Genomic DNA, 25639 nt, shown 5'->3' with positions numbered 1-25639 from the left:
AGGCAGGATACACCCTGGATGGGTCCAAATGTATCCCAACATAAATACCAAATACTTTGAATCTTCCAGAATCTATAGTTGCATAAAATCAGTTTATAAGTTCTAAAGATTGGGAGACAACTCTGCACACAAGGGTGGAAAATCGATATTGGATCTTTGCGTCCTGCATTAAAAAACAGGCATTATTCTGTAATGGAAATCACTGCATGGGCTCAGGAACACTCCCAGAGTGCACAGTTCACCGCGCCACCCACAAGTACGGGTTAAAGCTCCAACAAAGCATGCAGAGAAGAAGCCGTATGTGCACGTGATACAGAAATGCTGGCTAAAGCTAATTTCAAAGTGCAAAACTGTTCTGTGGTCAGACGAATTGAAATCTTGGACACTGTGTCCTCTGGACTAAAGAGGCGAGGAACCATTCGTTATCAGCACTCACTTCAAAAGCTGGCATCTCCGAAGTTATGCTGGAACGGGCAACTTGCACATCTGGAAATGCACCATCCGTGCTGGAAGGTATTAACAGCTTTAGAGGAACATATCCTGCCATCAAGATGAATTCTGCATTTATTCCATCAGCATCCGGGTGTTTGGCTACTGACGGTCCAGCCCTTTCACCACCTAAAACATCTAGCACATCATCATTGGCATCATGAGCACATCAGACTTAAGATACAACAATAAAGAGCGAGGACTGTTGAGCAGCTGTATCAGACAAGAATGGGACAACATTCCTCTCCCAAAGGTCCTGCAGCTGGTCCTCAGACATTTACAGACTGTTGCTAAAAGAAGAGGCCATTTTTGAGACTTGTTGCTGCCATCAAATTGAAGAAGAGCTAATATCTATTGTGAATGAAATAATAGCCCGTGACATTTGCAAATCATTGGGTCCTGTTTTCGTTTACATTTTACACAGCTTCCCTTTTTTTTTTTTTTTTTTTTAAATTGGGGTTGTAGATAAAATCTGTTGAAGCGCCTTTATTAACATTTAAAGAGTAGTAGATGAAAACTCTCATCTGAATATAAAAGTAGCTCAAGTGTTTATTTGAGTCATAGAAACAAGTGATATGACCTTTAACACTGAAAGCAGCTGAAGTGAAATAGATGAAAGCTGGTTGGTGCCTCCAGGAAAATGTCGGCTGATGTGCAGGCACTGAAAGTTGATAAATCATCATTGAAACTGCAGGACACGTAAGCGGCTAAACTATGATTATTAAACAATAGAATTCAAAATGCCAGCTTAACTGAAAGTGGGAAACAACTGAGATTTGTCTCGATGTGTTAAACATGACAGCAGTTGAAATGTGAGAGTTGTGCTGGTATCTTCCTTTAAGAAACATACAGTAAATGGAATAAAGGAAGCGAGAATGAAATCATGTCATCTTTTCGAAATGAAGAAACACAGGAACATTCTTGCCTCGCTGAAGGCATAAAGGTTCTCTGGAGTCCGGTGAAATTCTGAGTAATGTTTGTTCATTTTGTTTGTTAAGTCTTAATGAAAGAACAGAGGGAAGGACAGATTGAAAGTCCCTGTTTTTCTGTGTCTTCAGCTGTTTGTCATATGAGTCAGACACCGTCTTCATCCAGCTTTCCCTCCCCACCTTTTTATCTCTCCTCTCCACCGATTCTACCCCTCACACCTCTCATTCCTCATTCCCCGCCCCGACTGTCTGCTCCTCCACATGTAGCTGCCGAATAAACCGAATCCTGGAGTCTCCACGGGGTAATGCGCTGCTTGTCGGAGTGGGCGGCAGCGGCAAGCAGAGTCTGACCCGACTGGCTGCCTTCATCTCCAATCTAGAGGTTTTTCAGATCACCTTGAGAAAAGGCTACAGCATCACTGACCTAAAGGTTAGAAGAGGACAGTGAAAAGATCCACCTGAAGAAGTCGTTAGACTCATATTAAGTCATTTAAATATGATTTTTTTTTTTACATACTAAAATTGAGGTGCTTTTAAGGGAGACATAACATTTACTGTATATGAATGATAATCCCCACTGTATGCTCAGAAATAACACAGGTCTCAGGCAAAATAAGAGATCTCCCAGTCTCATTATGTGTGTCACTCTCCCACTCCTGTTCTTTCTTTCTCTTTCACCCAGAGTGACCTGGCGTCCCTCTACATCAAAGCTGGCGTGAAGAATATTGGCACCGTGCTCCTAATGACCGACGCCCAAGTGGCGGACGAGAAGTTCCTCGTTCTGGTCAACGATCTGCTGGCATCGGGTAACAGCAGGCGTCGCTAATTACTGCGTGTCGTGTTTTGCGAGAGAGAAACGATTTCGCTTCGCCACGGCAACAAATCACTGCAGTGCCATTTCTGCAGCATTACTCATCAGCTACAGCACATCGTTGTGAGGCTGAGAGTCACGCCTGGATTTATACTTGACATTTTGGGGGAGCAAAACATGATATCATGAAGGAAATATTTTCCTGTGAATAGAAAATCACTGCTAAGTGATGCTAATGTTGGTTCAGGAGCTTAGTATTCGAGAAAAAGAAGAAATGTAATACGTCAGAGTGCCTGTTACAGATCTGAATATTAAAGTAAAGTCAAATATAAAAGTAAAGTTAAAGTTTGTTAAAAGAACAAAAGTTATCCCTTAAGTTAAACTTGTAAACACAGCCACAGTTTTGTTTCAACATTAAAGGTTAGTATGAAACCTCAGCTAATGGTGGCTCACATTATAAAGACATAGCTTTATATTTCAACTTACTTAGCTTTCTCTCTTTATGACTCCTCTGCACTTATTGTGATACACCAGGGTACTGTTAAACTGCTTTTACTCAAAAGTCTTGATCCACCCCCTCATTTCTTTATATATTGCAAAGAAAATGAAAAATAAATGCAGTGATTCATTGAATCATGTACAAACAAAAATACAACATATAAGGCAAAAAAAGAGTACAATTCTAAGAAGCTTTTAGGGTCAATATTTGACATTACAACCTTTATTCTTCAACATGGCCTGAACCCTCCTCGACACGTTACTTATACAACATCTATCGATGCACTGGAAAAAATCTAAATCTTACCAAGTATATTTTTCTCATTTAGTATCTCATTACACTTGATATAAGACACAATTGCCTAACAAGTACCATTTCAGCCAGATATAGGGACTTGTTTAAATAAAATACATCTTGAATATCTTGTTAAGTGAAAAAGTCTTGAAAACATCTTGTTTTGAGTCATATTTTCACATGAAACAAGCTTTTTTTTTTTCATTTGAAGAGGTTTTTAAGCTAATTTCAAGATCACTTTTAACTCAAAAGTCCTAAATATCACATTTTATTTCAAGAAATCTTGACAAGCCGTTTTTCACTAGTTCCATTGGCAGATTTGTTTTGCTTATTTTTTATTATTCAAGGACACTCTGCATACCATGCTGAGCTATGCCATGTTTTCAGCTAATAGTTCTTTTGGAATCCCTGCGTTGGTGAAAAAATACTATTTCATGTTTGTTTAACTGTGTTCATGTCTTTGGGAAAGGCTGCTAGTTACAAAGTGCCTAAAGATAAATTTTTAGGCACTTTGTAAACTTGGTTCTTTGCTAAGTTGTCTGTTATGTGTAGACACACAACTGGTCCATCCCTTAAGTTAGGTGCCTTTTTCTGCTTGAAAAGGTCAGTGTCATCGATCAACAGCAGTTAGCTGCCAGTGAACATGCTGGCAGATTGTTTTTTTGCAAACACACTCTCACCCTGCAGGCTGTTGCATCCCTCAAGAATCTCCCTTTCATCTGCTCTCATTAGGTTGCCAAGTGATGATGTCTTGAATGTAACTGACACAAGACAATTGTGAAACAAGGATGCACCATTTTCCATTAATTCTGTTTCATTGCTTCTGGTGTCTGCTGTTCACCGTGATCTTAAAACTTTTTTTAAACTTTCAAAGAGGCTGTCAGCAGTCAAAACACCCTTCCTGTCATTCCTCATCCGACACCACCCTCATGAAAAGACACGAATCAACAATAGTCACTTCTATGTCAGCATTGTTAACAGAAGAGCATTTCTTCAGTGTGAATACACATGAGTGTATTTGACTTGTAAGATTCTTACTGTTCCACGGCATTTTTTGTGTTGACATTCTGTTATGAAATAAAAGTTGGCTGACATGCACTGAAAGAAAATGGCAAGATGATATGAATATAGGACCAGCTTACAGATGTGTGCCCTGCAGGGATTATTTTTGAGCCTTATTAACATACGAGAGCAAGAAGCAGGAAGCAGTACGAATTATGCCGGGAAGTAAAGATGAAAAAAGGGCGCTTGATCACAAGCACCTAAACTTACATCAGACTTACTGATCAGGTTTAGACTCAACACACACACATACAATGATATGCACATTCTATGCTCATCTTTTCCTCCTTAAATCAGAGGCTGTGACTCAAATCAGATCTCTGCATTAGCATAAGTCCTCCGTATGAACTCCTGTAGCCACCACCTCTATTAACACTCCTAGATTTGATTTAACGGACTCTGTGCTCAGTGGCAGCTCAGATCCCGTCAAGATAAGAAACTTCTTGAGAGTTTTCACACGAGTGTGACTCATTTAGAGAAACAACACACAGCGTCTTCTGCCTGTGGAACTTGGTGGTCTCACAGTAATGCGATTCATTTTATTCCACGCAGGGGAGATTTCTGACCTGTTCCCGGATGACGAGGCGGAGAACATCATTGGCAGCATGAGGCCAGATGTCCGCAGCTTGGGATTGATGGATACGAGAGAAAACTGCTGGAAATTCTTCATCGAACGTGTTCGCAGACAGCTCAAGGTGAAGCAGTCGGATAGAACAAAGACCTGTTTGTGACTGGGAATTTCTCAAGTAGTCTTTCATAAACAGCTGTTTGCAGTGGCTCTCATCTGAGGTGGAGTGTATCATTAATCTTTCTCACAGAGCTGCAGCTTTATTTGATCTCCATCATGTCTTAATACAGCAATAGCTTGCCACCTCACACTCTTAATTTACCATTCCTAAATAAAAAAAACCCCTCATACTTGGATAAACATCTGGCTTTATGATGAAGCCTCTCCCCAGACAATTTTCTTTGCTGACACTTTCAGATGAACTTGAATACATTGGGAGGCGGTGGACGTTGTTATAAATCACCGGCATGAGCGGAATTGCTGCAGTTTGACTTCAGATAATTTTACCAACGTGGAGCCGCTTTGTTCCCCCCGAGGATGGAGAGGTTCTAGAGGGCTGCTTATCCTGTCATTATTATAGTGTGTACCACCACCACCACCACCACCCCCATCTCACTCCCAGCACAGGCCTCAGTGGGTCGGAGACTGAATAAATAAGGAAGGCAATCCCGCAGGGGCAGTCTTCTAAAGAGTGGATTTCTGATTGTTTGGTTTTCTCGCTCAAAATTGTATTTTATTTTTCAGGTGGAAAAAGCACTTTTCCAGAATTGCTGGCCACCTTCATTCATTGCATAAAGTTTTCTGAGGATGTGTTTTAGCATGCAGTGCTGTGTGTAAGGCACCAGTTTGCAAACTGGACCAAAATCATGCATGCTTTGGAATTATTTTGGATCAGCGGTTCCTAGCTGATAGATGTGGTTGGAAGATGTGGTCAAAACAGCTGTTTGATATTTAGGCGATTCTGAAAAGGTAGGGGACAGCTCCACCGCTGCAAAGTCCACACAAGTCAAATAAGCCGAGGGAGGTAAATAGAACTTTATAGCTGAAATGAGCAAAAAAATGTTAATGAGGAAAAAACGATTTATGATGTCATGACGAGAATATATTTGTTATAAATATATAATTTATAATATAATTGTTAAGCACAGAGCTCATGCTCTGGGCTTGTGTTACAGCCAGAGGCGCAGCGAACATTACACGGATAGAAGAAGGAATAGATTCAACAAATGACATCAAATCCTGAAAGAAAAACATCAGTAAAAGATTAATCCTAGACACACTTCAAAATCTACAAGAGCCTCAAGAGAAAAGCACTGTACGCAAATATTCCACAGAACCAGAAGCCTTTTTCCGGTAGAGTAGGCAAATATCCTTTTTTTTTGGGTCCAGACCATCAAATCCACTGATAAACTGAAACACTTTAATGTGTCATTTCAGTCTAATACCAGGCAAGAGAAATCCCACAGATCCCAGAAACTTTCAAAGGAGGTGCTGCTCAGCACTAACCATGCAAACCTTTCCTCTTTTTGAATTTGTTTTCAAACAGTAAAAGATATCATAACAAAAAAAAATTTCAAATTCAACTTTTTTTTTACTTTATATATATTCAAATTTCTTTATTAGGATAAACCCCTTGAGGTGAATCACCTCGTTTTCAAGGGGGTCCCAAAACTTTACGGAAATTCGCCCTTCTTTAAGCTCATTAGCTATTCACAGGAAGGGGGATTTTAGGCAGGGGTTGCTCAGACATTTGCAAGCCTCTGTGTCTTCTTCTTTCCCCTGAGTTGATTTATTAGCATCAGTGGTGTCTTTGGGTGTGCCTTCTGCTTGTTTGTTTCTTCGGTTTAATCATACCGAGCATCTGGCTGAGCCTCTCAATGAGACAGCTGTTAGTCTCCAGCAGTGAAAATCAGTCTGACATAGCCCACAGCTCAACACACTACTTTAACTCACATGCTCGCTGGAAGCTTTATGGGCTTAATGATAGAGCTGCAGATAATTAACGCACAGTTCTCCATCGCCTCTTTTGACCAAGAAACAGTGTTAATCTTTGCAAGCTTTTCCACACACAGAGAAAATACTATGACTTTGATCTACGTATGACTGCGTTTGTGTATTCTGGATTATTTGTGACCTTGGTGTGCACATCTGTCCTAACGTGTGTGCCGTGCCGTGCTGCAGGTGGCTCTGTGTTTCTCGCCAGTTGGAAGTAAACTGAGGGTCCGCAGCAGGAAGTTCCCCGCCGTGGTCAATTGCACAGCCATCGACTGGTTCCACGAGTGGCCACAGGAGGCGCTGGAGTCGGTCAGCTTCAGGTTCCTGCAGGAGGTGGAGAACATAGAAGTGAGAACAGCTTGAATTTGAATACACACAGGGATGAGGTCGCCAACTAAAAGGATGTTAATGACTGTGACACAATGAATGTGATAATAATTTTAAGAGCAGACTAAAGGCCACGAAAATTAAATTCCAAGCCTTACCTACACGAAATATTTCTTTTCAGCTAAATCTGCACTATCAGCAGCTTTTTATGTCAAGTAACCACTTCTGTGACTTTTTTAATTAATGCAGCCTCGGGTGAAGCAGTCAGTGAGCAAATTCATGGCTTACGTCCATATGAGTGTCAATCAAACATCAAAGGAGTACCTGGCTAATGAGAGGCGCTACAACTACACCACACCCAAGTCTTTCCTGGAGCAGATCAAGCTGTATCGCAGTCTGCTGGGCCAGAGGAGCAAAGAGCTCACGACCAAGATGGAGCGGCTGGAGAACGGCCTGCAGAAGCTCAGGAGCACCTCTGCACAGGTACTGACCTTTCAGGCCACACCCGAGATGTTACGGTTTTATTTACCGATTTCTTTACAACAGATTTATTTCTGCAACTGATTATTTTCATTATTCAAATGTTTGTGTTCCACGATCCCAAATTTATAGCCATAAAGTCTCTTGAGAGTATATTCTTGACCCAAGTGCAGGATTCATTTAGTAAGGCTTCTGAGGACAGACAGATTTTTCTGCAAAATTGTAAATGCAAAGTCTTTTCTTAGCAGGGATTCTCATTCATGTTGGCCTCAAGGTTCAGAGTAAAAGTTTCGTCTTTTCCTTCATCATTCATAAAAAAATATCTCCTCACAGGATCCATTTAGTAATTGTAATTAGCATTTGAACTCAGCTTGTAGGAATTCAGAGTACCTCTAAAAGCTCGTGTTAAAACAGCCACTAAATAAGGAGCTGAATTTTCATTCATTTATTCAACCTTCATTTAAACTCGGAAACCCGTTGAGCGAGAAGCCTCATTTACAATGCAGCAAAGCAAAAGAAATAAGAGGCTTGATTAAAAAAAAATACGCTGATGAAAATATCAAAAAGGCAAATGAGTAAAATGATAAAACCATTAAAAGAATTAACAATGTGTGACAAATAAATGAGGAAAAAGGAGAATATCAAAAGAACAAAACTTACGCAAACTTTAGATCATTTGACATATTATTCCACGTTGGAAATTCACAGTGAATAAGTTCAGTCAAAAATAAATGATTTTATTTATTATGATTTATAAGCCCCACGTTAGTCCCTATTATCTCATAGAGATATTTATCGACACCTTTTTGTTTGTTGTAGACCAAATGCATAAGTCTACAGTTTATACCAAATGATCTTATTTATTGGATTATATGTTTATATACTTTTTTTAAAAACATGAAAAACTGTACTACTTTTAGGATACTGAAATGTCAAAACAAGTTAGCAACAGTCTGTGGGCAGAGATATGACTCAGATAGGATGCGTCATTTTGACGAAGGACGAGAACGCAATCCGGAAAAAGTGCAGAAGTGGCCAGCTGTGTGAGTGATCTGACAATGCGCTGACCTGCGAACACAGACGCTGCCAGCTCATTTCATTAATGACCACTGCAGCCTGCCAACACCAGAGAATTAAGAACAACATGTCTGGGTAATCAATATATTCCACAAACATCTTCCTGTGGCATCCCAAATAAATGAGCACAAGTGGAGAAGTTCCCTCTTTTTTTTTTTTTACCTCACGCTCACTCCTCACTGCGGCATCTCGTCCTTGCAGCAAACATATCAGTCAAAACTTTTCCTTTTTTGTTTTGGAGGTAAATCGTGGCACAGTCAGCAGTACAATGTGTGCTGCAAAGCTTATTAAATCACAGCATGACTCTTTTATTCCCTCGGTTATGATCTCTGAAAGAATGCTCATGCACTCATACACTCATAGAGCACATCTTAGTCTGTACAGTTTTACAGGCTACATAGTGCTTTTTCTCTTTTGTACACCTTCATACACCGATGGTTCCATTACTAGGCAACGTGGAGTTCAGTTTCTTGCCTAAAGACGCTTTGACATGTGGCCCGGGGAAGTTGAACAACTGTAAATACTGTAAATACTTCACTTATTCTTGAGAGTCGGGACAAAACATGTCCCACATAGACAAGTCTTATTTATATCAAAAATTAAAAAAAATAATAATGATTGACATACTCATAAAGTTAGATCTAAAGGAATTGTGAATACTGATGTTATGTTTTAGCATAGATAATTACTTTTTTGGGGGTTATTTGTTTAAATGTATGACCAGTGGTTAGACGGCCCATGTTATTTCTCTTATAACAATATTCACCAGCCCCAAAAAACTTTAAAAACCTCTACAATTGTGAAAACATTTATATCAAATCAAAGATAAGGTTTATAGATGTATAAAACAATGCATGCCATGAACATCTAAAAATATTTTCCATAGAAATCTGCCTATCAAAGTTGTGTCCTCTGTTTCCGTCAACTCTGTCAGATTTTTTCATAAACCTCCGTGCGATCGTTGTGGTTGTTCGGCCCATATTAAGATTTTAAGATTAAGATTAAGATCAGATTTATTGTCGTGTACATTACAGGGAACATACACGAAATTAGTCATCCGCATTTAACCCATCCAGGTTGGCCCACACATGCACATGCACTGGGTCACACACACTCATGGAGACAGATGTCATACACTGGAGTGGTGGGCAGCCATTCACAGCGCCCGGGGAGCATGGGGGTACGGTGCCTTGCTCAAGGGCACCTCAGCCGTGGCAACGAGGTGGACACGTAGTCTTGATCTGGTCGGCTGGGGCGTTGCGGTTCATGGGACCCCAACTCTGGAAGGTACAGATGGTGTAATATGATTATAATATCTCCAAGGTACGAAGGATGGGAGCAATTGCAGCTGTCTATAGTGCCCTCTCCTTGCTCTTCCGCTTACTAAATCAAATATCACTGCGGCCTATGTGCCTTACACTTGCTCTTCTTTCACCTCTGAGCAATGTCAGTTCTTCCCCCACCTTGGTGTGTTTGGTGGGGGGCCTTGGGATCTTGGGTCGTTCGCCATTCACTAAGCGTATCAATATCTACTGGATGATGAAGTGGGTAAAGATGGTGGCCCACAGACAACGAGAGTCTTTAAAAATCCCGGAACCAGAGCCAGCCGGCGGCCCACTTGGGTGGCTCTGTCCGGTACTTTTAGGGGGGCCGTATCGGCAGGTTGGTCTCACCCCTCAGGGGTCATCCAAGTGGGGTTTGTGGCCCGCCACTGCCTCCGCCCAGCTTGTTGTGTCCTTGGAGTACAGGTTGCTCGAGGATATTTTTCACCCAGGCTCTTAATGTCAAAGCTAAGATATTTAGTGAAATGCCGGTAAATGGCAGGAGTAACATGGCTCGCTTAAAATGGCGATAGTTAGTGTTGGAAACAGGGTAATTTGTTATAGTTTGAAATGGTGTAGTTACGGTTTGTTTATTACAGTTGCATTAAAAATATGTTCAGTATAAGACAAGGAGTTGTTATTTATTAATCTATTGTCACTTCCATCTGTTTAAAAAAGCATTTGTTCATGAATCAGAAATGCAAATACAATTTTATCAACTCCGTCAGTTTCCCGTCAACACCATCAGATCTTCGTCAGCACACAGATCTATGTTTTTTTCTTCAGTTTTTGTTGTTTAAGTAAGAAAGGATCATCAGATCTACATCCTCTTGCGTCTTATTCAAAATAAAAGATAAAGTTTGAAAATGCAATTTTTTAGAAAATGTTGTATTCATAACAGTGTGAAATTAAGCCTTCAGTTTATATATTATATTTTATTGCATATCAGAGTAACTAAACGCTATTACAACATACATCAGAACTTAAGATTCTTGTTAGGCCTGACACTGTTACATAAGTCACTGATTCTTGAGAGTCGGGACAAAACACTTTCTGAAAAACTTTTTTTGACTTTTTTTAACCATGTAAAAGTGCAGGCTGGAGGTTAAAAAACATTTCTAACAAATTCACATGTTTACCTTAAAAAGTCCTAAGTACTACCCAGTGCTTTCTTCTATGCATTCATGCACATTCATACAGTGATGGATGCATCGGTAGGCAACGTCATGTTTTGCCAGTTGTGTTTTGTTGTGGAGCAACTTCCCAACTACCGGTAGCAACATTCCTTCAATCTGTACAGTGGCGATGTAGATTGTAGAGCTGTGGTGCTAATTCAACCTGACCTATAGTCAGAATGCCCATGATCATCATACAAGATACTGACAAAACCTGACGCTCCTGATCTCAGCCTCTCTGCACTTGTGAATTTCTTTTACAATATGTCTCAAAACCCACTTTAATTACATTTAAGGCTTTACATAACCATACACCAGATATCATCACTAAGGTCTCTAATGCTTAGAAGGCCTATAGGATTTCCTGGGCCAGGCCTTTTAGGTGCTCCAGGGAGCAGGATAAAGTAGAGAAGTAAAGAAGAGTAATTTTTGTCTTCTTTTTTTTCCTGAACCTATGGTTGTAACAATCAAACGTTAAAAATCTCTCCCCTTGCTGACTAATAGATATTTTGTTTGCAAAATAGAATGTTGGGTTAACTATTTTTAAATTCCCTTTCATTTTCCACCCCAATGAATACATATGCACGTATTCTCTTATTCTCTATCTTTATGTTGTTGTTTTTTTGTAGTGTCCAGTTTTGATGACAATTGTTTTTTTTTCATTATGTATTGTAAGCAATAGGAGAAGAAGTGCGAGTAGTAATAGAAGAAGAAACAACAGGCCAACAGTAGCACATGATGTATCATTACAGTGTGATCGCCCCAACTGTAGCCTTACTGACCAATCACAAGCCACTATGACAGTACTGACCTGGATCCAGTGACAGTTACCAATGTTACAACCCCAAAGAGGTTGGGACATTGTTTAAAATATTAATACAAAGAGAATGCTCTGCAAAAAACATGGTATTTATATTGGAGCATAGAAATCTTGAATTTGATGGCAGCAACACATCTCAAAAGATTTGGATGGGACCATGTTTATTACTGTGTAGCATCATTTCTTTTAACAACAGTCTGTAAAGATCTGGGAACTGAGGAGATCAGATAATGGACCACTGGGAAAGGAATGTTGTCCTATTCTTGTCTGATAAAAGATTCTAGCTAGTCCACCACCCTGGTTCTTCTTTGTTGTGTTGGTCTGGACTGCAGACAGGCCAATCTAGCACCCAGACTCATTTACTATGAGGCCATGCTTTTGTGATAGATCAAGTATGTATGGAAGGCCATGCATTTGTCAGCAAGACCATGTTAAAACATGGTCTTGCTGACAAATGCATGGCCTTCCCTGAAAAAGATGGTATGAGAGCATACGATTCTCTGAAACCTGTATATACCTTTCAGGACTGATGGTGTCTTTTCAGCTGTGCAAGTTGTTTGTTTCTTGGGCACCATTCCAACCCCATACCATCAGATATGCAGGCTTTTTAAATGAGTGCTGATAAGAAGCCAGATGGTCCCTCTCCTCTTTAGTTAGGAGGACTTGGTGTCCGTGATTTTGATTCATTTCAGCATCAAAATGCTTTGCTCATATTAGATGAGCTTTGGCCCAGGTGAAGATGGCAGCATTTTTGGATCATGTTCAGATGGCTTCTTTGTGTCTTAGAGCAATTTAGCCTACATTTGTGGACCGTAAGGTGAACTGTGTTCATAGATGATTGATTCTGGAAGTGTTCCTGAGGCCATGCAGTCATTTCCATTCCAGAGTCATGCCTCTTTTTAATGCCGTGCCGCTTGAGGGCGCAAAGTTTACGGACAACCGGGACTGATTCTCACACAAATTCCTTTCACGAAGAGATGTGTCCAAATTCTCTTTTGATGATATTATATAGTGTTGATAATCGAATATTTCAGGTATTAAGAACACTGTTCAGACAGCTTCACGAGTTGCAGATGCAGTATTTATCACATTGCTGAACTTCTGCCCATCTTTCCATGTGAGAGAGTCTGCCTCTCAAATGTGCTCTCTTTATGCCCAGTCGTTTTATTTATGTGTTCCCAGCCAACCTAATTAGTAGCAACAAGTTTAAATTGGTTTGTTTTTAGTTCTCCTTATTTTTCAGCCTTTTGGTGTCCCATCCCAACTTTTTTTGAGAAACATTGTTGCCATTAAAGATGAGCTGATATTCCTATTTGTTGATCTTTATAAAAATTTATAGTTCATGAAATGTCAAATATTTTCTATGTTCAGTTGTGAATAAACTATTGGTTTAAGACGTTTGCAGATCATTGCAGGATATATTCCAATTTAAACGTTACACAGCGCCACAACAATTTTGAAATTGGTGTTGCAAGATGGGAGCCAAGTGAGTCCTTTGAATCAATTGTGCTGAGGCTCAAAGTGCCAGAAATTAATTTTTTTATTGAGAGAGCTATAGAAAACTGCAGGACTGACTAGCACTGACCGGGCCAACCCACAGATAGATGCCAGCAACAGTAGTTCCCCAATTTCTTTTATTATCAGCAAAAGTATAATGATGTTAGATGGAGATGGAACAGCAAGATTTGCAGTCTTAATTGTAGCAAAAGTAGTAGCAACAACACTATAAGAATAATTAGTAATGCATTGTTTGTTCATATAGTCGTGGAAGAGGTAGTAGTTGTAGTAATTATGGTATAAATAGTTGTAGTAATGAGGAGTAATAGTGTTAGTAGAAGAGGTCGTGATAAACTGTTTGCTCTGTCTGTACTTTTTATATATTATATTCACAGTGAATAATCTTACTAAGCTTTTGTAAAGAACAAAACACCTGGATTTTTTTCCCATTGGTTATGTGGAGTGATTATTTGCATCAGTTTCTGTTTCTGTCTGTGATATGTACACCTGGAACCATTTGTTCCCGTGTTTACCATCTCTGCACCTTTGCAGCAGAGAGCTATGTGAATAATGGAACACAAAGTCTGCGTGTGGAGCAGCCCTAATTATAGTGGGCCTACTGCACTGTGAGTAAATGTAAAACCACACACACATACATAATTTCACTTTGGCATACCATGTATCTCCACTGCTTTGCATAAACAGGCCCACACATTCCCACCCGCACAAAATCACACATGCATAAACACCTCTCACACGTAAGTGACGTCAGTGTGGAAAGCCACAGAGAGTCCTGTTTTTTGTTTTTCCTCCTCGCTTTTACTGTAGCTGTAAGCCAACACACACACATGCAAACACATTTTACATAAATATATATATATATATATATATAAAGATATATATATATATATATATATATATGGATTATATGGTAACGGAGCCTTTTAATTAGAGAGCATGCCCTTCACAGCAGCAAGTCGCCATTAATGCACCATGTGTTTGTTGGTGCATATCCACTGATCGCTGCGCTATTTTGAGTCCTGTTATTTAACATTATTTGCCAAAAGGGCCCTTCAGGGGTTGCTGCGGTCATGATAATCAAGGACCACAAGGGTTAAGTTGAGAGTCATATGCTCTCTTGAAGACGCATTCCATTTTTTTCCTTTGCAGTTTCGTGCAGGTGGTGTCCCACCTTTCGCATCTTAAGTTTGAAAATGCCCACGTGTTGTAACACTAGCAGTGTTTTTGTTTGCTTTAGGCTTCACATTAGTTGAGATAAAAGTGCTACTTTTACAATAAATTACAGTTATAAAAGAAGGAAATTATTTATATTATCAATTATTATTGTTGTGGAAATTAAAATGCTTTCCTCAAAGGAATTTAATAGAGTGAGACTAGAAACCTAAAACTTGTTTATTTGTGGTTTTACTCAGGCCAGACCTTGTATGGGAGAGTTTCCAACACAATAAAGGCTTGACAATGAAGACAAAGCTGGTATAAAGACATAGTTATTTGGTCTTGTCTTCAAATATGGCCTTAATAGTCATGGTTACAGATAGTGTGTAGAAGAAAATAAGACCAGCTTGAGCAAGGAGCAAGATGAGCAAGATAAGCAAGATGCAGAGTTACAGTCTAAGGAGTGTAAGAAGTCCACAGTTGTTCCAACCTTGTCTGCTTTACAGATTATGACACATATGAATTCAAGGAATAAACTGTCACAAAAGGCTTTTTCCTTGACAGACTTATCTGAGAAGAACTGCTTCTACTTCTAGTAGTACATTGAGTACAGGTGACAGTCATAGTGTCTCTCGTGGTAAAGTAAGGAAAGTAAAAGGGATATCAGTATTAGCAATCACCAGTTATTTTGCAGTTCCTCCTAAATTCAGTGTGGAGGTGTTAAATGCTCTAACCTAATCTCTTAGCCATAAGCAGTTGCATACTACAGGAAACAGGCAGATGTTTCTTTGTTACATGAATGAGGATATACTTAGTAACTATGGCAATGTTGAAATCCTAAACTCTGTTGAATTTAAGTCCATAAGCCACCACACATGGATGAATGGGTAAAGTCTCTTGCCGTGGTATCACAACATATTTTGCCTTAAGAAACAGTTGTTCCAATTTACATGTACAGCAACAGGGACAGAGAGTGGGTTGTTTCATAAAGACAGTCAGGAGCTGAGAGACATGCTTTTTCCTGCTTGGATTTCCATCTGCAGTAGATAGACACAGAGGCAGCTCAGATGGATTGAATATTACCCATGTCCTCCACCAATTAGTGTGTCTCTTTTCTCCCTTCTCCTCCTTCTATCTCCCCCTCCCTGCCTATTTGTCATGTTGATGGCTCACTTGGTGATGGTCTAATATTCAACCAATTGTTTTGCATGGAATCATGGCAAGCTGAAAGGGCCGTCTCCCCACCAGCTTGATTTCCCTTTGGTTAATTAGCTGAAAGACGAGCTTGAAAAACGGTCTGTTTTTATTTCCCCAGTGGAACATTCTGATGGATTCGGACAGTAACGCTGAGCCCTGTTTGTCTGGCGGTTCTGAGGAGTTTGGAGCAGCTTTAATTTTTCTTTACGACTGTCCTTAGGCTCTCTGTGTGTGTGCTGATAGTGGCTCTTGATGCGGAAGCTTTTATTCATATTTTCAGATATGCATGCCATTCATCTTTTTCTGGCCTTTTATCTGCTTGGACAGGGAAAGATTTTCTCTTCATAATGGATTAAAGGTCACATGCATGGTCCTGCGGGGCACAAAATGTTATCAGCTAAGCTAAGCGTTGTTAAGTGAATTTGTTAGGCCTTCCCAGCCACAGAATCATATTTATTACTTTGAAGAACTGTGGAGATATTTAGCTTTTGGTTAAATTATCATTTAGCTTTGTCAGCAGTTACATTAATTATATAACCAGGTGATGCTTCAGCCAAGACAAACAAACAATCCTTCAAATCCACCTGAGAGCTTCAGTTAGATGCGAATCATAGATTCATTGGCTACTGTTATATACACGCTGATTTCTACTTTTACAATTTAACCCCCCCCTGCTCAGTTAATTACTCCCTCATGTTAATACTTTTGTTTTTCTCTATCTTTACAAACCTAACCCACAAAAAAGGTCAACATAACAGTATAGTAGTTTGACAAGGGATTCATATGTTTGTAGTGTTGTGTTGTGCCCATACAGGCCTCCACTAAAAGCTTTACTTGCTGGCCACATCTCTAGGTGATATAATGAAGTCAAATAGAGTATTGGACAGTGTTGCCATTCCGGAATGGTCCTCTTCTGACACAGTCATCTTGTCAGCTAGTATTTTATTCCGATCAGCAGACATTCGTGGTAGCAATTTAAAATTTCATCTCCCCAACACCTTTTGTTCTTATGCAGCTTTTTCAATAAGGGGAGATCAAATGAAAGGTTGATTTATTAGTGTACGGTAATTAGAAAAAGCTTGGTGTACAAAAAGTGTGCCGGTTGGACTCCGATGCTGCATCAAGATGGAATGTGACATGATGGATGATAGGAAAGGCCTGGAGTCTCGACACTAGTGGTGGGCTTCTGTTGAGGCTCCTTATTGGGCGAGTGGAGAGGGCGGAGTTGGAGGAGGAGGTGGGTTGCACAACGCATGGTCAAGAAGGAGAAAGACAGCAGAAGTGAGATTTAAAAATGGCGGCAAAGAGACTGCTTGGCCGGGTGAGATAGGAATCAGGAAGACTAATAGACCAAAGCAATTACATCATTATTAATGTGGAGGGTTTGAAAGCATGGGAAATATTGGAGTGACAAGGAAGCAGAGGGAAAAGCCCAAGAGCCAAGAAAAAGTGAACAACATGGATTCTTATTGAACTTTCTCCAAAGTTTAACTTATTATTTCTCTGCCACCTCAGTAGTTCACTGTCTGAATTAACCATTCACTGTAATGGCGATTGCCAGGTTCAAACCTAACACGCTGGACCTCGTCTGAGCTGAACAATTCATCAATTCACCTGGTCTCTCCTGACAAAAAATATGCCCAACAGTCATCAGGCTCTTTTTATGTTCTGTAATAATGTTATAATCTTCCAGTATTATGGTGAAGAGTAAATCAAGGATTGTGTTATTGGATGTTTTGGATGTATTCCTAGTATCATTTAAACACAGTGAATTTCTGCTTCAGGCCTTAAATGTAAATGATATACTGGGCATGTCAACTTAAAAAAATACTGCAGTTATTGAGAGGGGATCCAGTTATTAGCCCCTTTCACACTGCGACCCGCTACCTTAGCGGGTCCAAATTGCACCTTCGACCCGCGTCGAGCAATGTGAACGCTTGGCGTGTTGGTGACCCGTGTCGCCTGAAGCCGAGTTCAGGGGGCGTTGCCTAGTGGCAGAGCGTCACACGAAACACATAAAATGCTGGGCGTGTACAATGACGTAGGCACAAGCCATGCGTCGGAGGTAGGGTTAAATACACCTTGAGGACTCGTTTTTGCAATCGTATATGCAGTTCATGGAGATGTTATTTTACGGGTGTGGATGGTTACAACATGGGATGCCGCCGAAGAACATATGCGGAGACTACAAGAGCAATAGTCCCCGAAATGTGGCGGTAAATAACGTCCTCTGCTCGGGGGCTGAGGAGCTCGCGGACCTCCTTGTCTCCCCAGTTGGCCATATTAAAAAATGTCTCGAACTTGATGTAGGCTAAAACAGAGTAAAACTTGTCCTCACCTGTCGCTGTTGTTATGAATCAGCTGTCCATTCTGTCTTTTAAACTCCTCATGTCACGCCACGCCCACGTCCGACCCGCGTCAATTGCGTTCACACCAAACTCGGCTTGGCGAAAAGACTAGGGTCCGACGCGGGTCGAAAGGCGAGTCGAGTTGACGCGGCAGCCCGGGTCGGCAGTGTGAACGCAACAGCGGACACGCTAAATTCGCGGATTAAACGCGGGTTATTCGGCAGTGTGAAAGGGGCTATAGACTCAAATGTCATGTGATTTCAAATTGTGTCAGCTTACAGTAATTGCAGTACGTCTTAGCTGAACAATCAGATATATTCAGTATCACTGAGTGTTACTGCGTAAACCCTAGAAACCAAATAACAATCCCAAAGCACCATCTTAAGCCACAAAAACAGCAACAATGAAGCCCACAACAGACGGAGAGGTCCATGCAGAGACCTGGGGGGTATTCCTAGAAGCTGGCTTAGCGGAAAGCCTGGCTTATTTCGCTACTTCTGGCTAAATTTAGCGAGAGTTCCGTTCCATAAAGGTGGCTTATTTGAACGCCCGCTGAGTAACCATGGTAGTTTATGCTGCTGAACTAGCCTGGTCCCGGGCAGGCTAAAGTTGAAGCTTAGCTTAGCTGCAACTCAAAAAATGTCCGACCGGCTGAAACGGACTCCGGAAAGAAATGTTCACCAAGAATTCTGCGCTCCCGCAACTCATGTCTTGTCTAAAAAACGAAACAAAAACTGTGGTTATCATATCACCACTTTCACTGTCTCGAAAAATCAATCAGTCGGTGCCAGTGCAACTAAAGAAACGCAACTATACACACGTATTGAACATGAAATTAAATGAGAGAGAACATGGTATTCATTAAAACTAATCAATACCTAACAAACATCCGATCTACACCCACGTAGGACCAGACTCAGAAAAATGGGGGACAGGTAATAATGTTAATAATACAAATTATTGAAAGCTCCTTTCAAAACAGTCAAGGACACTGTACAAACAAGATATTAGATAAAACGCAGGAATTAAAACATCATACCATATTAAAAATATGACCTCTGTCCTTTCAGGCTGCTGCTCCACATTTACAGTAGCCGATGATGTAAAACAACCTACTGGCTGAAGTATTTGCATTAAGTTCATCATCTCCCTCAGGCTTCCCTAATGTTATCGGTGCACTACACTGTACCCATGTACGCATCCAAGGCAAGGCAATTTTATAGAGCACAATTCGTACACAAGGCAATTCTATGTGCTTTACAGCTACATAAAATCACAAGAAGGCAATAAAATCATTCCAAAAAACAAAAAAATCATTAATTAATTAATTTAAAAGTGAAGAGTGCAGATAAAATACTTTCAGGTGTCATATGCACATCTAAATAGAACTGTTTTCAGTCTGGATTTAAACATTGTCACATTGTCCAGGCCCCTGCTGGACCCGTGGAGGCTGACTATGTAAACCGAACATTTTTCCATATCCTAAATGTTCAGGTACACTTGGGGATAATTGTCCATAGACTCTGAACTGGATTTCTCATTTTGAAAAATACCACATCAACCCCTTTGAGTAATGCTGAGCAATGTTACATTTATGCCCTGTGAAACCTCATCATTGACTCCTATCCTCCGAGCATACAGATGATCTGATGGAGGTCATTTCATTTCCAACATTGAGGCTAAATGGCCGGGATCAGTTCATGATTCTAGGATGTTCCGAGCATCCTCACTGGCACAGAGGTTTGCACAAGGCGCGAGAATTTTACTTACCCAAAGGAGTGTACTTTTGAAGTAAGGTGTAGCATAGGCAGAATTTTGGTGATCTAATGAGAGGTCAGGTGTAGAGGTCATCTTAAGGAATTTAAAGTGCTCGTCATACTTTATTATAAATAGCCATATAAGGTACATATTGCATCCAATTGCCAAGTCTTAACACATGTATATCCATCCAACATTTCTCTTATTCTGCAGGAGAGTTCAATGGTGTCCTGCTTGGGGACAGAGGCTATGCATGCTGGCCGTACCTCCTCACGCCATATCCTGATCCAGGAACAAGGGCGGAGAGGGCGTTCCACCATGCACATCCTACAACAAGGGCACAGATAGAAATTACCTTTGGCCCAATTTAATACAGGTTCATTGCTTAAAGTTCTCAGGCACCATGGCTGACTTCTGACAGAGCCATCTTAAATTAATAGTATACTTCATATTTTATACATTTTGTCTTGTGGACAACTTTTCAGGCTCAAGTCTTTTTTCGTTGAGTCCCCCAAAAAGAGCATTAAACATCTGCAGCTCATCCAGAACGCTGCTGCTGGAGTTTTAACCCGGACTAAGAGATCTGAACACATCACACCAGTTTTAAAATCTTTACTCTGGCTTCCAGTCAGTCACAGAATAGATTTTAAAAGCCTGCTGATGGTTTACAAATCCCAGAACGGTTTAGGCCCAAAATACATCTGTGATATGTTCAGAGAATATAAAGCCAGCAGAGCTCTTAGATCCAAGGACTCAGGTCAGCTGGTCCAGTCCAGAGTCCAGACTAAACATGGAGAAGCAGCATTTAGCTGTTATGCTGCAAACAAGTGGGACAAACTGCCAGTGGAGATTAAACTTTCACCAAATGGAGACATTTTTAAATCCAGGTTAAAAACATTTCTGTTCTCATGTGTCTATGCATGAAATCTGCACGCTATCTTTGAACTTATCTTTACTGTTGCTTGTTTTTAAATTCATTTAAATGATTTTATTTGTTTCTCTTTTAAACAGATGATTTATAACTTTCCACACGTTTAGGTCATGGCACCCCACTGTGAATATAAATGTAAAAAACACATTTCTAACACTTTGCATGAACCGTACAATAATGACAAGTTTGAGTTCAAGTTGAGTTGAATTGTTTAATTATTATTACATGTTTCTCAAGCTGTGGAGAGAAAACAGAGTTAAATACAGTTCACAACACGAAATTCTCCTTTATCTGAATTTATACTAACATCCCTCTCCAGTTTCATAATCTCTAGCTTGATCTTTTTTATTTTCAGTTTCTTGTGTTCATATCTAGTTTGGTGCTCTCTTTATTGGACAAACACATTTCTTCAAAGGCTACTTACCACTCTGAAATATTTTCCTGTACTTTACCTTCACTTGCTGACAGGTACGCTTTTGGCTGTTAAGATAGCTCCTGTTGAGATGTAACAGTGAAGAATTAATATGTGGGTCACACACTCACGATAATATAGTCACAAAGTATGATGATGCGTGTCGATTATTGGGTTATTAATAAACTGAGCAGGGCCAGTATATTTGTGCTGTACATCTCATACAGAGACAATTCAGCATGCTTTATGTAAACACATTATAACACAAAGAGGAGAGCATAAATACATGAGGACAGTAAAATAAATGTCTAACAATTGAAACTTTCATAACTTACGCATTTAGTCTGGCTGCAGTTGTTTGCCATGCCGTTTCTTCGCTTTATTGACCGCAGCTGTATTACCATTTCTGGTGATGACACTTTTAAAATCATCATACAGCTCCATCAGCATTATTTGTTCAGCTGCTGAAAAAATAACAGCGCTTCTCGCTCTCATTTTCACACAGATCTCGGTTTTTCCACCATCCACTCGTCAGGGCTTCTTACGTTCCTCGTGCACTCGCACTAAGCTAGGCTATGTAAGCCTCGCTTGGATTAGCCTCACCGAGATGCAGCTAAAATATCTTTGAGGAACGACTTGAGGCTTAAATGGGAGATGGCGCTAGTTCAAGCGACGCTTACCGGCTATAGCCTGGCTTTCTTTAGCTACTTTCTAGGAATACCCCCCAGATCTCAACTGCATGGAGTCAGTCTAAGGGGCGGAAGATGGAGAGACATACTAAATTCAGGGAACAGTGGCACACGTTCAAAGATGCTTGGAACAGCCTGTCTGCCAAGTACCAGGAAAACCATGTGCAGGTGTCACAAGGAGATGAGATGAGTGAGCAGTTTTCAAGACACACCAAACTGAGTTCGGAGTTTCAGAAAATGTTCAATAAAATGCATGAACGACCACCAACAAAGGCAAAGGTAAAAAGAATTTAACTTTAAAAAGGAAGAGCACTTTATATCATCATCATCAACTTTATTATATAGCCTTTTAACACAGCCGTGGCTGAAACAAAGTGCTGTACAACACAAAATAAAAGAAGGCTTAAAACACAAGTGTAAAAACAACAATAAACGACAACAATATTAAAATAATAAAAACAAAACAATACTAGAAACAGAGTCTCATGCTGGGTTAAAAGCCAGGGAATAAAAATGGGTCTTAAGACGGGTTTTAAAAATGGGCAGTGAAGGGGCCTGTCTGATGTGAAACGGGAGGTCGTTATATTGTTGCAACAATGTGTCTGTAGGATTTTAGCATGTTGTTTCTTGTTGATTTGAAGCGCCAAACTCAATGTATTACTTGACGGTTTGATGTTTGCAGGTAGATCAGGTTTTTAAATACAAATATATTTCCGAACCGTTACCATTCTTTCATCCAGATCTTAAACTACATTGGTAACATCAGCTAGCTATACATTCTCTTCACCTCCTGGTTTCCTGTGTCATTCTCTGATAGGTGGATGACCTCAAGGCCAAACTGGCTGCTCAGGAAGTGGAACTCAAGCAGAAGAATGCAGATGCTGACAACTTGATTCAGGCAAGAGCATATTTCAATATTATAAAACATAGTATTTTTTTACATGACCCACCAGCATTAACTCTACCAGTTAGACAGTTTCGGTTGTATTTATCCTGGTTGCGAGCTATCTGTTGATAAGATTTCACCTCTAACCCCCAATACAATTGAGGTGAATGACATTTTCTGCTGTCCTGCTTCATTAAATGAAAGGTTGAGCTTCAAACAGCTGTGTCCCCTTCACAGTGGGTAATCCACAGATAGATTTTTTTTTTTAGCATTCTTTGCTCAGACTCAGAGGTGTTTTCTTAAGATGCCAATTGCTGATTTATAAACCCACGTCAAGTCACGCCACATATAATTTAGACTCTCTTAACAGTTCAAACTGATCACTGTTGATTGTTTGGGAGTTGTTTTTTTTTTGCAGTTAACTCATGCTGTGTTTACTGAGCCACCGACTGAACTTGCACCATTAATCCTCTGATAAATCCTTTGTGCTGTCTCCAGGAGGTTGGGATAGAAACTGAGAAGGTGTCAAAGGAGAAGGCTGTGGCTGACAAGGAGGAACAAAAGGTGGCAGCCATCGCTGTAGTGGTCAGTGGTAAACAGAGAGACTGCGAAGAGGACTTAGCCAAGGCTGAACCAGCTCTTCTAGCAGCTCAGGATGCCCTTAACACCCTCAATAAAGTCAGTAACCATGATTTTTATTCACAGTGCTTATTGATCTGCTCCATCCCAGTGTATCTTTATCTTTATCAATATCTTAGTTTAGTTATTTTTAATCAAAATCTGTGTTCTTTTGTCTTTGTTTGATCTTTTTGCTTTGTTTTCTCCGCTTCAGTGAAATACCAAGTTTTGCCCACACAGGCCTAGGACTGTTTAAAAAAATGATTCAATGACAGGATTGAGCTTGGTCTTTGACACAATAATGTCTCCCATATGTTCTGTGGGTGTTTTACTTCATCTGCATCCCATGTAGTCTTATGAGTTGCCTGGGGGATTTTAAAAAAAACACCCTGTGTGTTTAAAAGGTGCTCTCTGTTCGAACAAGCAGAACAGACAGTTCAATCACTGCTTAGAGCTCTCTCAAGATGCTTTAATTAGAATTCTCTGTTGTCTTCTCAAAGTCAGCACAGGTTCTTCTTTCTCTATTCTAATCCCTTCCATTTTCTCTCTTTTCACCCCCACAAAACCACAGAGATGTGAAGTTGTTCAAACTCAATTAAATCACAGCTCTTTCTTTTTTCCATCCATTCTTCCCTCTTCTGTCCCCACTTCAGAACAACTTAACTGAGCTGAAGTCGTTTGGCTCTCCTGTGGCGGCGGTGACCAACGTCACAGCAGCAGTTATGGTCCTGATGGCACCTGGCGGCAAAGTCCCAAAGGATCGCAGCTGGAAGGCTGCAAAAGTGATGATGGCCAAGGTGGACACATTCCTGGACTCTCTGATAAACTTCAACAAGGAAAACATCCCAGAGGCTTGCCTTAAAGCCATTCGGCCTTACCTGCAGGTGAGTCTTGCAATTAGCCTGCAGTTGAGGCACACGGCGCAAATGACTGCAACTCTGCAAGTTCAACTAATAAATCATCATTTTAGCAGGGGAGTGATCATAATGACAGTGGCGCCTTATGGCTGTCAAGCATCCAAATGACAGCCAGAGAAAATCAACCAGTAAATTAAGTGTTGCAAATTTAACAGCTGCCCTGATTATGAGGTTCAATGGAGCAGATAGGAGGTATGTCAGTGCAGCAAATAAACTCACAGTGTACAACACGGTTTCATGTTCCTCAGACTGTTGATATGAAATGATATCCTTTGTCTTTATAAGGACATATTTTGGAGTTATTCTTCAAAAGCATGTCAAATCGTGTTTATTAAAGAAACAGCACACGCAGTTCAAATTTATAATCTCTCGAAGAAACATCGCAGTCTGAAACACACGGACCTGGCTACTACAGTATGTCTCTGTAACGTCTCTGCCAATTTTGACACACAACATGAGGCCCAAGCGGTCAGTTCGAGGGAAACGCTGAACATATTGTATTAATTCACTAGCATTAAGACTTTGTTCCTACAGTTGAATGTTTATCTTTTCGGTTCTCTGCAGGATCCAGAGTTTCAGCAAGATCTGGTGGCTTCCAAGTCATATGCAGCAGCGGGTCTGTGCTCCTGGGTTTTAAATATTGTCAAGTTCTACGAGGTTTACTGTGAGGTGGAGCCCAAGCGGCAGGCGCTAAGCAAGGCCAACGCTGAGCTGGCTGCTGCGCAGGAGAAGCTTGCTGCCATCAAAAGCAAGATCAGTGTAAGCCACTGGATTGGACTGATGCAGGAAATGAAAAGTTTATTTGCCGTATGACAAGTATTTATTTCAAAAGGCGAAAACTGCAATATCTAAAGGATATTAACTTTGAAACTGTGAAGGCATGCTTGTGGTTCTATTTAGTAATTTCTTTGACTCCAACTGCACCGATAAACACTAAAAATATTTCAAAACTTTAGCTACTGGGCTGACTGAAAGTTGAAAAGTGACTTGTGAAAGCCTGAAATCTCAGCACATAAGCACGGAGAGATTTGCGAGACATCAGTGAAGATCAACAACCCCATCAAACCCTGAAAATATGCAGTATATTAAGAATGTGATGCCACAGAAATGAAATAGAAACAACCACAGGCTATAAAGTAAAGCAGAAAGTCAGGATATGAATTATTTTATCAGCGCTTGAGTGACAGTTGACACATGAGCCCTTTCAGTAATGATATACCACCAGCATTTCATCAATACAAAGCTGGTGTAAGTGTTTTTAAAGGCTGTTGCTGTTCATTAATCTAAAACCAAATCCATCAACCTAAAAACTCCCCACGATAACAGCAGCTGTACATAATTGTTTCTCTGTGGCGTTTGACA

General features: G+C 40.4%; 1 protein-coding gene across 1 annotated transcript in view; it reads left to right on the top strand.

Annotated features, from left to right (window-relative positions):
• dnah9 (dynein, axonemal, heavy chain 9) overlaps positions 1-25639 on the top strand; it is a 240491-nt gene that overhangs the window by 150819 nt on the left and 64033 nt on the right. The window contains exons 50-58 of the mRNA XM_075458261.1: positions 1686-1848; positions 2101-2224; positions 4637-4779; positions 6834-6995; positions 7224-7457; positions 22674-22754; positions 23241-23420; positions 24014-24244; positions 24842-25036. Coding sequence (XP_075314376.1) covers positions 1686-1848; positions 2101-2224; positions 4637-4779; positions 6834-6995; positions 7224-7457; positions 22674-22754; positions 23241-23420; positions 24014-24244; positions 24842-25036 — 1513 coding nt within the window. The remainder of the gene's footprint in view (positions 1-1685; positions 1849-2100; positions 2225-4636; positions 4780-6833; positions 6996-7223; positions 7458-22673; positions 22755-23240; positions 23421-24013; positions 24245-24841; positions 25037-25639) is intronic.

Source organism: Odontesthes bonariensis, chromosome 23 (assembly GCF_027942865.1).
Source record: "Odontesthes bonariensis isolate fOdoBon6 chromosome 23, fOdoBon6.hap1, whole genome shotgun sequence".
NCBI lineage: Eukaryota > Metazoa > Chordata > Actinopteri > Atheriniformes > Atherinopsidae > Odontesthes > Odontesthes bonariensis.
This window is presented reverse-complemented; position numbering and strand designations above follow the sequence as displayed.